The sequence below is a fragment of the Orbicella franksi genome, chromosome 10 (assembly GCF_964199315.1).
Source record: "Orbicella franksi chromosome 10, jaOrbFran1.1, whole genome shotgun sequence".
Classification (NCBI taxonomy): Eukaryota; Metazoa; Cnidaria; class Anthozoa; order Scleractinia; family Merulinidae; genus Orbicella; species Orbicella franksi.
This window is the reverse complement of record NC_138154.1, coordinates 1178483-1191553: the sequence shown is the minus strand read 5'-3', so window position 1 is coordinate 1191553 and position 13071 is coordinate 1178483. Positions and strand designations below refer to the sequence as shown.

At 37.6% G+C, this 13071-nt stretch overlaps 1 protein-coding gene across 2 annotated transcripts in view; it reads left to right on the top strand.

Moving 5' to 3' along the window:
- Nucleotides 1-2550: 2550 nt before the first annotated feature.
- LOC145501306 (ATP-binding cassette sub-family C member 5-like) overlaps nucleotides 2551-13071 on the top strand; it is a 28619-nt gene continuing 18098 nt past the window's right edge. For both annotated transcript variants that reach the window (XM_081480790.1, XM_081480789.1), the window contains exons 1-8: nucleotides 2551-5353; nucleotides 7714-8020; nucleotides 9056-9130; nucleotides 9488-9649; nucleotides 10373-10442; nucleotides 10639-10742; nucleotides 11640-11702; nucleotides 12705-12789. In XM_081480790.1, coding sequence (XP_081336916.1) covers nucleotides 5091-5353; nucleotides 7714-8020; nucleotides 9056-9130; nucleotides 9488-9649; nucleotides 10373-10442; nucleotides 10639-10742; nucleotides 11640-11702; nucleotides 12705-12789 — 1129 coding nt within the window. In that variant the 5' untranslated portion in view covers nucleotides 2551-5090. The remainder of the gene's footprint in view (nucleotides 5354-7713; nucleotides 8021-9055; nucleotides 9131-9487; nucleotides 9650-10372; nucleotides 10443-10638; nucleotides 10743-11639; nucleotides 11703-12704; nucleotides 12790-13071) is intronic.

Genomic DNA, 13071 nt, shown 5'->3' with positions numbered 1-13071 from the left:
ACTGCATTCTCAGTTCCGAAATTCGTTGTCGGTCAATCTTGCCATCGTTGTCGCTTTCTCTATTTCGCTGGAGTAATCTGTCGTTCGTCACCAATTCATAGCTCTCATGTCGCCGTTTCAAGGCCATGTCGCTTGTCGGAATTTACCCCTAACAGGGCCTCATGATCAAGCGTAATGTTTTGGTGGAGTGCAAAGCAATCAACTATCTACAAATCACTTAGCCGTTTTTGACTTAGATGCAGTAGTGATCATATGTGTCGAAAGAGGGTCGTAGATTCATGGTATTCGACCATTAAATAAGTTGACAGTTGGGGATGTACATCGGACGTTGTGTAAACAAAAGCAAACTTCTGCTTTTATGTGCGACGAATGGTGACGGAAACACCTCAAATCGGTTTTTGGACTTCCCTTTTACCGCAAATAAGGTTAGAACATTTCGAAATTGGAGCAACTTCAGAATACCCGGCCACTTTATTTACCGCAAATAAGGTTAGAACATTTCGAAATTATCAGCTCTGTGTCTATTTCAACTTAATATAGCTCAAGACATGTGGCGCGTGCTAAAATATATGTCTAACCCGTAAATTGAAATTTGACGACGGAAGGACAAATATCTGTATTTTAAAGTGCCTATGAAGTAAAAAATAATTGCTGCTTATTTGAAAGGTTTTTCAAAGTAAAGAAGAATGGCATTTCCCTTTTTGGAATATCTTTTTTCGTTCTAGAGGTATTTACATTTTTGTATTATGCAAATGAGGAAAGTGATGACGTCATAGGTGGTTCCACTTGAACAGTAAAACACTGAATCAAGAATATCTCTAGAAATATTGGAGCAGTGTTCTTCAAACTTGGCACCACAAATGTGCATCACAAAAGAAACAGAATGACACCTTCTGTGTTGTTGCCATGGCAACACTTTTGGCTCCAGTCTCTTTCTCTGAAAAACCAAATATGCCAATTTGCAACCCTTCGAAAAGGGACAGAGGGTCCTGCTCGGAACACACATGATTCCCATATTGTCTTAACTCTCCCCGTTCGATTGTTGGGAGTGGATGATCCTTGTTTAAGATAAAATCTGGTAAAGTTAGTTTTAATTCAAACAGGACCAGCGGCATACCTGTTGTCATGATGACAGCACGACGGGTGCCATTTTGTTTCTTTTGTGATATACATTTCTGGTGCCAAGTTTCAAGAACACTGCTTTAATATTTCTAGAGATATTCTTGATTGAGTGTTGAACTGTTTTAGTGGAACCACCTATGACGTCATCACTTATAATACAAAAACGTAAATATCTCTAAAACGAAAGAAGATATTCCAAAAAGGAAAACGCCATTCTTCTTTACTTTGAAAAGCCTTTCAAATCAGCAGCAATTATTTTTTACTTCATAGGCACTTTAAACGTACTTTGAAAAGCTCTCGCGTCGCTCACAATCATTTGCCCAAAGAAATTTTTACAGGAATCTGTAGACCATCCTTCTGCGATTCAACCACCAGAAGCTTAATCCATTTGAAGGTTTCGCACATGGTGAAAATCGATTATTTTTACGAAGTACTTTTAAGTGAATGAAATACATGTCTTCGAAATTTAATTATTTTACACCCAACAAAAACCGCAACATTCCCTAAAATCAATCCAGTACATAATTAAACATTGCACAAAAATATTTGAGTGTTTTAAAGACGGAAGAATGATGTGGCTTTGCATGCGAGGCTCTCGAACTTGTTTAATAAAATGGTGCGTCAAATGAAGATTTTAACGGAATTTGGTAATTTGCATATTTCTTTGAAATAAAAGGATATTTTGCCAAAAAAACTATCCAGTAGTTTTTGTCATGCCCTAGCCTATCTACCATAGGAATATGAGCGAAATCGAATTTTCGACCCTTGCCGAGTTATTTTCCAAATTTATGGACAGGGACTCTCAAGAGCCAATTCCTGTAAATACCGAGAATGAGATGACAGTCGCGAAATTTCGGATTTCTTCCTATTTTGCCCAAATATCCTCTATAGTGAGTTGTTTTCGAAAATACCATTCAAAGGTCCTGAAGCGCTTTAGTTTTCTCGAAATCGAGGAAAGTCCGAAAATCGCCATTTTAGCTGGCTGCCGCCGCCGAAAATGGCCCAAAATTGTGCATTTTCTTTTCGCTCGTACAGATCAACCCGATGATATCCATCAATATACTTTGGGTAGCTCATAGTGCATGTCTTGCTGTTTCTAAAGCATTAATTTGATTAGCAAAAGCTCCCGGTGTCATAATATTTTAGGCCAATACAAGTACCTTCATCGAAGCTCGTGAGTGAAAGGGCTAATAGGCCCTTTGCAGCTAAGCCATCACGTGACCTACTTTTCATAAAATTATGGGCTATAACTTAACGAATGCCAGAAATGGAAAAAGCATGTTGAAAATATCAAAATGGCCAAGTTTGAGGCCCCCATCATCAGAGAATGAGATTTTATGATGGTCTGAATTTTTGAAAGAATAAGAAGATTTGTATGGAAAAATGTTGCTGGAGAGTAAGACCTTGCTCTCCAGCAACATTTTCCATACGAATCCTCTAAATTTTCCGAAAATTTAAACTATGGTATAAACTTACTCGTTTTTTCCTGGGGCCTCAAACTTGGCCATTTTGGTATTTTCGATGCGCTCTTTCCATTTCTGGCATTCTTTTAGTTATAGCCTATAATACAAAAATTTTTTAGGAAAAATTTGGTCACGTGACCCCAGCTGCAAAGGGCCTATTGGGTTCGGCGAAGTGGAACGCAAACCTAATTTTGACCTGTGGTTTTTCAGAGTTGGTTTCCTGTGCACGGTTCTAGGCGGAAAAAAACCACATTCCTGTAAGGACACCAAAATGGCCATCCCGCTTGATTTTTGCAGGGGTATGTCACGGCCAGTAAACTGGTACCGTTTAATGCCAAGACATGTGATAAGACATGTGGCGAACATTAGAGTATGTGAGCAGGCCATGTGAGCTCGTCGTTCCGATGGATGTTTTTTTGACTTCTTTCTATTCAGTCGCCGTACGCCTCGCTATTATGTGCTCTCAGTGTTAGATTTTGGCGAATTTAAACGCTTCGACGGCAGCATTTATCGCGATCTGAGCGAATTGTCCTTGTTTATTAACACGACTTGGCTTTGGAATGATAACCATGGGAACAGCTACATTTTGATTACATTTGTTGACTAGTTCCAGTCGCGACAGATAGTTGAGTCTTTATCCGGTCGAAATTTTATTGTTTGGAATCGGTGGAAAAGAACTCGGAAGGCAAGATCCATAAGACTACTTTATTCATCAGGGGAAATACTCGAATCAGTCCCGAAACGAGCACGCGACTGCAAATGCTAGCTTAGAATAATGTACGTAATTTAAATATTCTATGAAACTTGAGAGACTACAGAAACAGGCAGCGTCATGCAACGTATCAACAATTCGTGACCTCTTCACTAGCATGGACTTTGACACTATGCATATCTGACTGTAAAACCTCGGTTGCTGCTGAAAAATGTTGATTTTAGCAATAGACAAAGGTTGAAAGTCAGCTAGTGAAATCATTTACTTACGATATATAATTATATATTAAAGTGAGAGCGCCGAACGCACTCTCATAATCTCTGATTACTGCTAGTTTTAGCTAATTTCAATACCATCAAAAGCCCACTGGTACATTGAATTTGAAGTCGAAACTAAAATTTTCTGAAAGCCCATACTCCATATTATGTTGTGTGGAAGTCTCTTCCGCGGCCCGAAAAAGGTACCCTGTCGAGAGCAATAAACGTGTGGTACATTTTCAGAAATTCGTCATTCGTGAAACCAACATGGAACTTGGAAAGCTACCGTCATCAAGAACAAAAATAAGCGAATGGAAGCCTTTTTCGTCAATAAAGATGCTTGCAATCTGTTTCCTTTTCCTTTTAGATTGACCACATGATTAACTTTGGCAAACATTTGCATTTAAATGAAAAAAGACGCTGCTTTCGGTACATTAATTGTAATGTTATGCAAATTATTTCGATCACCGGCAGATGCATATCGCCCGAAACTGGTTTTACCTCCGCCTACTGTATGTTTCTTTTGGAAGGTTACAACTGTAGCACACATTATTCGTTCAATATCGGCAGTTTCATGTGGAAGACCCTCAGCCGAAAAAAAAAAATCATATCATGTTTGGCGTAAATATTCGAGCACGACCATTTCATGTAAACAGGCATAGGTAAAAGTTTAAGTCTGCATACGAACCAAGTGGCCCATCAGGCCGGAGCTTATCCCGGTTTCTGTAGCATGAAGCGACTAGGACTATTTCTACTCCCCCCTGGATGGGATGCTAGTCCATCGCAGGGTTACCCCCAGCATTAAGTTCGCCGGTACCCATTTATACACCTGGGTGGAGAGAGGCACTGTGAGAATAAAGTGTCTTGCCCAAGAACACAACATAATGTCCCCGGCCAGGGCTCGAACCCGGACCGCTCGAACAGGAGACGAGCGCACTAACCATGAGGCCACCGCGCCTCTTCAACAGGCATACTCTACTTTAAAAATAACCGTCTCATCGCAGTATTTCTTGAAATCCTGGTCTGAGACCAGGTAATGATAAGAAAGCGCGAGCAGTTGGCGAAACCTCATGATCGACTGTCGCAGAGTTGTGGCATAAATATTACGGCAAGATAATTCGACCGTTGTATTTCTTACCCTTGTGCTTGTAATTCTAATGGGTACAATTGCCCCTATTTTTTTACCTCCAGATTTTTAGATGAATCGTTCGTTTCTTATCACTTATTATGGCACATACCTCTGAATAAAACACATACTGTGACATCATTTTGCTTCGAATGTTCCAACAGTCGTCCGCCACTACAGCGAGTCCGTTCCGTCGTTCATTCCTGCATTTGTTCAGAATCAAACTGCACGCGGTATAAGCCTGGGAACAAGATGATCGACGCTAACTCGACTATCAGTGTTTGACCGAAATTTGCATCACAAGGACGACGTTTGTTACGTTCTTAGAAAATTATCAGCTAGGGGTTAATTAGTTCAACGACTATCTCTTTCAAATAAGACACTTGTAGTGATATCTCTGCACGAACTGAATGGATTCTGAACAATTTAGCGCAACCAGTACAGATCATGAAGACAGACCTTCGAATTTAAACTTACACGACGAACCTTTGCCTCAAGTTCGATTCAGCAACGACGAAAACAATAAGCCTGTTCAACTGATCAGCATAAAACCACTTGTACAGGATGATGTCGGTGAACGAAGAGCAGAAAGCACTGACAATGAACAAGAAATGTCAAGGCCAGTTGGTCTATCCAAATACAACTGGAAGAATTTCTTACCATTTGCACGGAGGTACGTAAGTTACGTGAGCCTAACTAAGAACTTCTAAGCTGATTTAAGTCGAAGCTTCGTTTTCTCTTTAAGTGATGACTCACTACTCCTCATCTTATTTGTAGCTGATATGACATCACTGCTTTGAAACGACAAGTTGAATTATTTAATTTGCAAACAGAGGTAAACAACTTGGAGATAGCTAGCTCATTGAAATATAAGCTTAGAAACCAACTGCAATGTCAACAGTGGCAATAACTTTATCTAACGAGTTCAAAAAGCTTAACCGATAACCTCTGCTATAAACACCTAGCTAAAACTGAGTTACTATTAAATAATAGCTAAAAATTAATAATCATAAGTGGACTCAAATCAAGCTTACCATTTTTCTTGAAATAGTTCATCGTTACGTAATTAATTATATAAGAAAACGAACCTCTTAACCTAAGTTTAGATATATATATTTGTACAGTGCAGATGACATTTTACTCTGCTGTTTTTATGATTGAATAGAAAAAAAATGAGTGTTTGAGGAGGGGGGGTGGGGGTGGGGAATTGGCCAAACTTATACCAGAGAATTTATATTAGGAGATGATTTATTCATCTGAGATGTGCTGACTAACAGCCGAGGGTAACAAAATTGTGAAGATCATATTGTGGAGCACATCTTATAGAATCATACTACGAAGAATGGCGGTTTTTATACCAAAGACGCATTATCCGTCTGGACAAACTTGGGCAAACATTTGTAGTTTGTCTGGTTATGCATCTCTAGTACAAAGACGGCCACAAGACATCCTATGCGTCTAGACGAACTATCTCTCCTAGTTCGTTGTTCAAGACGAATTTTGAAGTATAGACAAACTACAAATGTTTGCTCAAGTTTGTCCAGACGGATAATGCATCTTTAGTATAAAAGTGGCGAGGACGCATTATCCTTCTGGACGGATAATGCGTCCTCTAGTAAAAAAACAGCCAATCAAATGTTTATGATACAAATTGGTTGAGATATCTTTTTCATCATAGTTTATCGAAATCTGTTTGAGTTTATGTTGTCATCACTGGGCTTATTTGCATATTTTAAAAACTTGAATATCTCTGGAATGGAAAGAGATTTTTGAAAATAGTAAACAGTATTTGACTTACTTAACAGCTACTTGGAACAGAATGCTAATTTCATGGATCACATGTACTAAAGCCATCTGCGGTCAAGTGTTGATTGATTGATACTTTATTAACATCTAGAGCGATACTCGGCTGACACTCAATCAATGTCTCGATCAACATTCAGTCAATAGTTAGCATTTGGTCGATAGTCGAGTGTTGACTGACTCGTATGTATTCATCGACACTCGATGGCATGTCTGCAAGAATTAGTCAACTCTCAACCAACTGTTGACCAAGATGCCGATCAAGTGTCAATCAAGTGTTGTCAAGAGCATTGATCAACACTTGACCACAGAGGTGTTTAGTATACATGATCCAATTTTGTCATAGTATTCACTTTTAAGTACTAAAGATGTTCTTAAGTACAGAGAGAAGAAAGGGAATGTGTTTTTCTCAAGAATTTATACTATGCGTAATGAGGGGGTAATGTATTGCCTTTGTCATAAGAGTAATGTGAAACAAATATAAGAATTTTGGTTCAGTTTTTTTGTGTTTCTACCATTGTTTCTCATGAGAAGTCAAGTTATATTTGAGGCCACTACATTCACATGGGTGTTACTTTCTGAGAGTTTCTACGTCTGGGATTTGCTTACAACCATGAAAATTAATCACTACTTTTGGATGGTCACTGGTTTTGGAGAGTTGTCACTATGATCTATGGTTTCATTTGATTTGAAACATAATATATAATAATAGTAATGATAATAAAAATATTAGTAATAATAATAATAATAATAATAATAATAATAATAGTAATAATAATTACTTTTAAGAATTATTTCTTAATTGATAGTGAAGCCACAAAATTGGAACACAGAAATAAACTGTTCCAATTCCATGATTGTTATCAATACTACTATACAGTGGAACCCCGCTTTACGGCCACTCCTCTTATATGGCCACCTCGTTATTACGGCCATTTTATTCTGGCCTGAACAAAAGCTCAGTCAGCCATTTTCTTGTTTAAAGAATCCCTTTAATACAGCCACCCCATTTATACGGCCAGATTTTTGTGTCCTGTTGGTGACCAGATTAACAGGGTTCCACTGTACTATTATGTACTCTACTATTCCGAAGGTATTTAGTGGCTGGTCTGGTAACTCCTTCGTTGTTGTTACAGAACTTCAAATGATATCTGATGTAAAATCTAAAGGTACATAATTATTTAAATCAAATGTCTTATCAGCTTACATTATTATGTTTGTCATTTGTAGAGATCCTTCTAAACCAGCTATTGATGAAGCGGGTTTCCTGTCCTTGATGTTTCTCACCTGGGCATCTCCAGTCATCAGCAAGGGTTTCAAGAAGACTTTACAGCTGGATGATTTTGATAAAATTTCTCCTTATGAGTCAGCTGAAGTCAACTTTAAACGCATCACTAGACTATGGAATGATGAAGTCAAACAAAAGGGACTTGAAAATGCCAGCATGCACCGAGTACTTTGGAGAGCAGTGCGAACCAGGATATCATTTGGGATTATCTTTTTACTTGTATCTCAACTAGTTAGCTTTCTTGTGCCAGTGAGTAAAATCATTATCTTGATTGACATGTTTATTTTACTGGAAGAAACCTAGCACCATTGTGTGGTTCCAGAAAAGATCCATACCCACTCCAAAGAAGGTTATTGGATATTCTAAGGGGGAGGGGGATGTCAAAAGCCAAAATGTTTAAAGGAAACTAAAACTGTAATTTCCAGAGGGATGGAGGGAGGTGTTCCAAACCAAAAACCCTCCATGGGAGGGGTATGGATGTTTTCTGGAACAGCACATTTTTAGCACAAGGTTAGTTTTCTGGAATTTTGTTCTTAGATCCAAAAGATGAAAGAGGGAAAAGCAATACAATGAAATTTAGATAATGAAACCTGTGATTATTATTGGTTAAAAGGCCTTTCTTTGGTTAGATGGGAGGGGAGTGGAGAGGAGAGGCAAACATTGTTGGTGTCAATGCGCTCAGTGTATATTAGGGTAACAAATGGTAAAATCTGTAACTTGGTGAGATGTTGAGATCCTCGTAATTTTAAAAATCTGACTGATAAACCAGTATTTTAGAACCTGAGATGGAAAGAAACAGAAAAAGAAACTTTGTGACTCATTACAAAGCATTCTAAGATTTCAGATCAGATCAAAAGTTTGAGAAACCTGAGAATTGTTCTTGGTACCATTAGCAATCTTTTATATGGAAGGGACTTTGCATTTGAACTTGGACCACATTAGTTTATGCAGCATGTCAAATTCAGGGTCATCATAACAAGCCCACTACAAGCAAAAATCACCATTTACTTTACAGTCTCTGTTGGTCTCTCTGAGGTAATCATTTGTGGTGTTTTAGGAAAAGATGGGAATTTAAATCAGCTACCTACTCTAACAATAAAGCCGTGAATTTAAGGTTTTTGACAACCCTGTAATTAATAGTTATAACTAAGAAGTTCTGCAGTTGTTAAATACATTAAAAGTCTTTGTTAGTATCTTTTGAACCAAATTATGTAAAGTTATGCAAAGCTTTTGTATTAAATTATGTCACTGTTTTACTAGTTAATTTGGACACGTTATTAACAGGCACTCTTTGTTCGTCAAATTCTGGAATATGTAGAAGAGAAAGACTCAGTATCAAAAGTGGAAGGAATTGGTTGGGTAAGTTTGCTGTGTTCTACTTATACAGTTAAAAACAGAGTTACCAAAAGACTCATGAAGAAATAATTTTATTAAGAAAACATTTCATGGTAAGGGAGAAGTTTAGGCCTTTGCATGTTCAACCTTCACACTATCATTAAATTAAATGAGCTTTTTCAGTGACGAATTGAGGACCTGAATTTTCTGATGGATTGTGATAGAAATCTCTCTCTTAACAGTTAACCTCTTCAGTCATTCGGGTTCGGGCTAGAATGAAGTGACCTTGATAATGAGGTGACTGTATTAACGTGGTGGCTATAAGGTGGGGTTCCACTGTATTCCAAATATTTAGTGATCAATATTTGACCAATTTGGCAGGTTATTGGGCTTCTACTGGCAGAACTAACAAGAAGTGTCTTGTTGTCAATGGCTTTCTTCACAAATGCTCGCACTGGAGCTAGAGCAAGGGCTATGGTTCTTACACTGGTTTACAACAAGGTGTCAAAACTGAGGAATGTGGGAGATAAGTCTATTGGAGAGGTGAAGAATTCTGCTGTGCCTGATTTTGCTATACAATGGAATAAATGCTTTGTGTACACAGGCATCTCTCTTACATGAAGAAGCCATAAATCCATGAGATCACTACGTAGTATCTGTACTGCTGGTATAGTCAGAAAATTATGCTGTGCAGTTATTTATTCTGAACCCCCTTTGCACTTTCTATATAACAAGCAAAGTTCATGCTTGTTCTCGCAAGATAACAAATGAGCCATGTACAAAATATGCCGAGACGAACACCTCAGATTTTGAAAAGATCAAGAGTCGTCGTTGAAGATGAGGCAAACAACACTTGGATACAGAGGATACAGATGTACTCAACAAAACTACTTGATAGTAAATATCTAAGTGTAACTCTTGTGTTAAAATATCCTGATTCTTTTATTTGTTTTTATTGTGTTCAATAAGTTTACTTGTAAAGTACGATTTGATTTTGTGATATTAAGCCTGAGTTAAAACGCTCTTGGAGTGTCTATAGTAACTTTGTATGTGAAATGCTACACACTTCTTTGCCCGGGCAAATTGCTTTCTCTCAGCAATTTATTTCTCAGCTATGAGTGATCAATGTGACAGTGGACATTAGGTACTTTCAAATTCCTTTAATAAGACAGAAATGATTGTGCCTGAGTCATTTAATGCAAATGTTATGGTTGTCTTGATTAAGCAGTTTATGCAAAACTCTGTATAATATACATTCTATTTCAGTTTGTCAACTTGTGTGCCTCTGATGCTGACAGAGTCTACCAAGGAGTAGCACTAAGTAGTTTTGTTCTAGGTATGTATGCTTGTAAATATGTTGCTGTTTGTAACAATAAGTAAATAGGTTATTTGCAGTCCTCTCAGCCCTCCTGTGGGACTTAGTGGCCTAATGATTGGTGCATCCGTGTGACAGGCCTGGTTTGTGTCTTGGCAAGCATTGTTCTTGGGCAAGACATTTCATTCTGTCCATTTCCCTCTTCCTATTTTTTTAGGTTTTCCTGTCATAATTGTTTGCACCATCATCTACACCATCATCTATATTGGACCATCAGCTCTGATTGGATGCGGCATATTTCTTTGCTTTTTCCCAATCCAGGTAATGTTGAACTAAATATCAAGCAGTTAAACGGAACAACCCTGCCTTAAATTCTCCTTGTTAATATGACCTCCTCATTACTATATTCACTTACTTAGATTTAGTGTAAAGTAAAACTTAGTAAGTCAATTCCTTGCACCCCTTTATACAACCTTTTTTAAGGTTCACCACTGACTGCAGTGTATATTGAATCTAATAACAAGGCTTCATTACTTTTGGCTACTAAGGAATTGTTGGAGATTGAAGAATCACCACTCATACCTTAAGTCGTTCCATTTTGCAGTTTGTTTTGCATTACCATGCTACATGAGGAATGCAAAGAACTTGGGCTTGTTTGTCATCCAATCAAAACCAAAACCAACTGTCACTCACTCGCACACATTTTCATGGGCCTTGTGTCAGTTTCATGTATTAGCTTGGAGTTTTGGTTGGTTCACTGGATTGTCTGTGTCTTTTTTGATATACCAGAGTAATTACCTTGGTTCTGGTTCCATGATACTCAATTAAAAACTGCCCCATGGCTGTGGTCACTTAAATACTCCACTATCACTAATGTGAAGTAGAGTGGAATGTATGACACATCAACAGAAGTAATAATTGAAGTTTGAAGTTTCTTAATTTGCTAAAACAATTATAATTGCATCAAAGAATTAATTAGGTGCTCTAATTTGTAGGCTTTATTATTAATTATTAGATGTTATTAGTTTAATAATTATTTTTAGACTTGAGATAAATAAAGTTTATAAGCATCATGTCAATTACATTTTGGTCTTGAAGCAAATCCTAACAGAAGGAAATGGTCAAGCAACACAATGTTCAGATAGTGGTGTTAACTTGAAAACTACAGAAATAGTGGGTAAGATGTTAATATTGAGTGATTCGTATTGATGTTTTCAGGCTGTTGTTGGAAGACTTCAAGGCAGATTTCGTTTCAGAGCAGTTGGAATCTCTGATCGGAGGGTAAGAACAAGTAGATACTGACTGGTACAGAATAAACATTAAAGCAATCTTTACACACTTGGTTGAAGATAGGAAAGCCCAGCCTGGTGAAAATAATTCAAGAATTAATGAGGAGTTTATCCATTATCCTAATCAAGATCCTCAAAGATCTTCAGGGGTTTTATTAGAAGCCGGCAACCGGCGAAAATTCCCGCCTACTTTGTCAGACTTTGCCTCTTGCCGCTGCCTACTTTGTCTGTATTTTCACTCAAATTATTAAAAAATTTCATCAGTTTGCTGCCTACTTTAGTTAGGTCATATGGCTATTTCAAGACCGATTGAAAACCCTGGATCTTGGTCAAAAATCTTAAGGATATTTAAAAGGATCTTTAAGATTCTTGCCAGGATCTTCATAACTCTTGCCCACTGAAGATCCTCCCTCAAAGATTTTGCTAAGGTCTTAACAACATTTTTCAGGTAGGGATCTTTGCAAACATCTTTTATTTATCAATCTCTACAAGATCATTGAAAGATCTCTTACAAAGGATCCTTAGTAGGTGTAAAAAACTTTTGTAAGATCCTCAAAGATCCTGTTAAAAGGCCATCACCAAGCAAAACGTTTATGAGCAGAAAAATGGCATGTGCGTTTTGAATATTGCAACATTCCTTACCCATCATCTGCAAAACAGCAGAGTGAAATGACCTAGTTTTGCTTATTTTGGTGAGCATGAAGTGTAATGACTGATTTTCTGGACCTCCCTTTGGAATTGAACATGCACTGTCATAACATATTTAGCATGAGCTAGCTTTTAGACCAGTAGGCATCCTAAACAGATCTACACAATTGTGACATTCAAATGTAAAATATAAATCCATTTTTTACAAGGTGGTCAGTCATCCTCAGCATCTCTGTGGTCATTGCTAAAGCTCCCTAAAGGTTTCCCCAGGGAGAAGGAGGCAGTGGGAATCTCAAAGATCACCTGTGTGTTTAATTTTTTCAGTTTCTGTTGGTTTACCTTGCAGGTGTGCATGATGAATGAAATTTTGAATTGTATCAAGCTGATTAAGATGTATGCATGGGAGAAATCATTTGCTAAAGCCATAAGTGGTATGTGTACATATACTTTGTCCAAATTATTTATATGCCTTGGAGAGTAACTATAATTCTTGACATGCAGTATGCCAGACCTGCTAAGTCTCGCAGTAATGGGCCGCAATACTCACTGATAATTTGTGTGATTTTATCTCACAATTTTGTTTGACTTCCAAGACTTACAGTGAAGACTGAATAGCTCAGTAAGGTAGCAGTGGGAACATGTTCTCACCACACTTGGATTTAAGTTTTCCATGCTAAGTATAATAATAATAATAATAATAATAATAATAATAA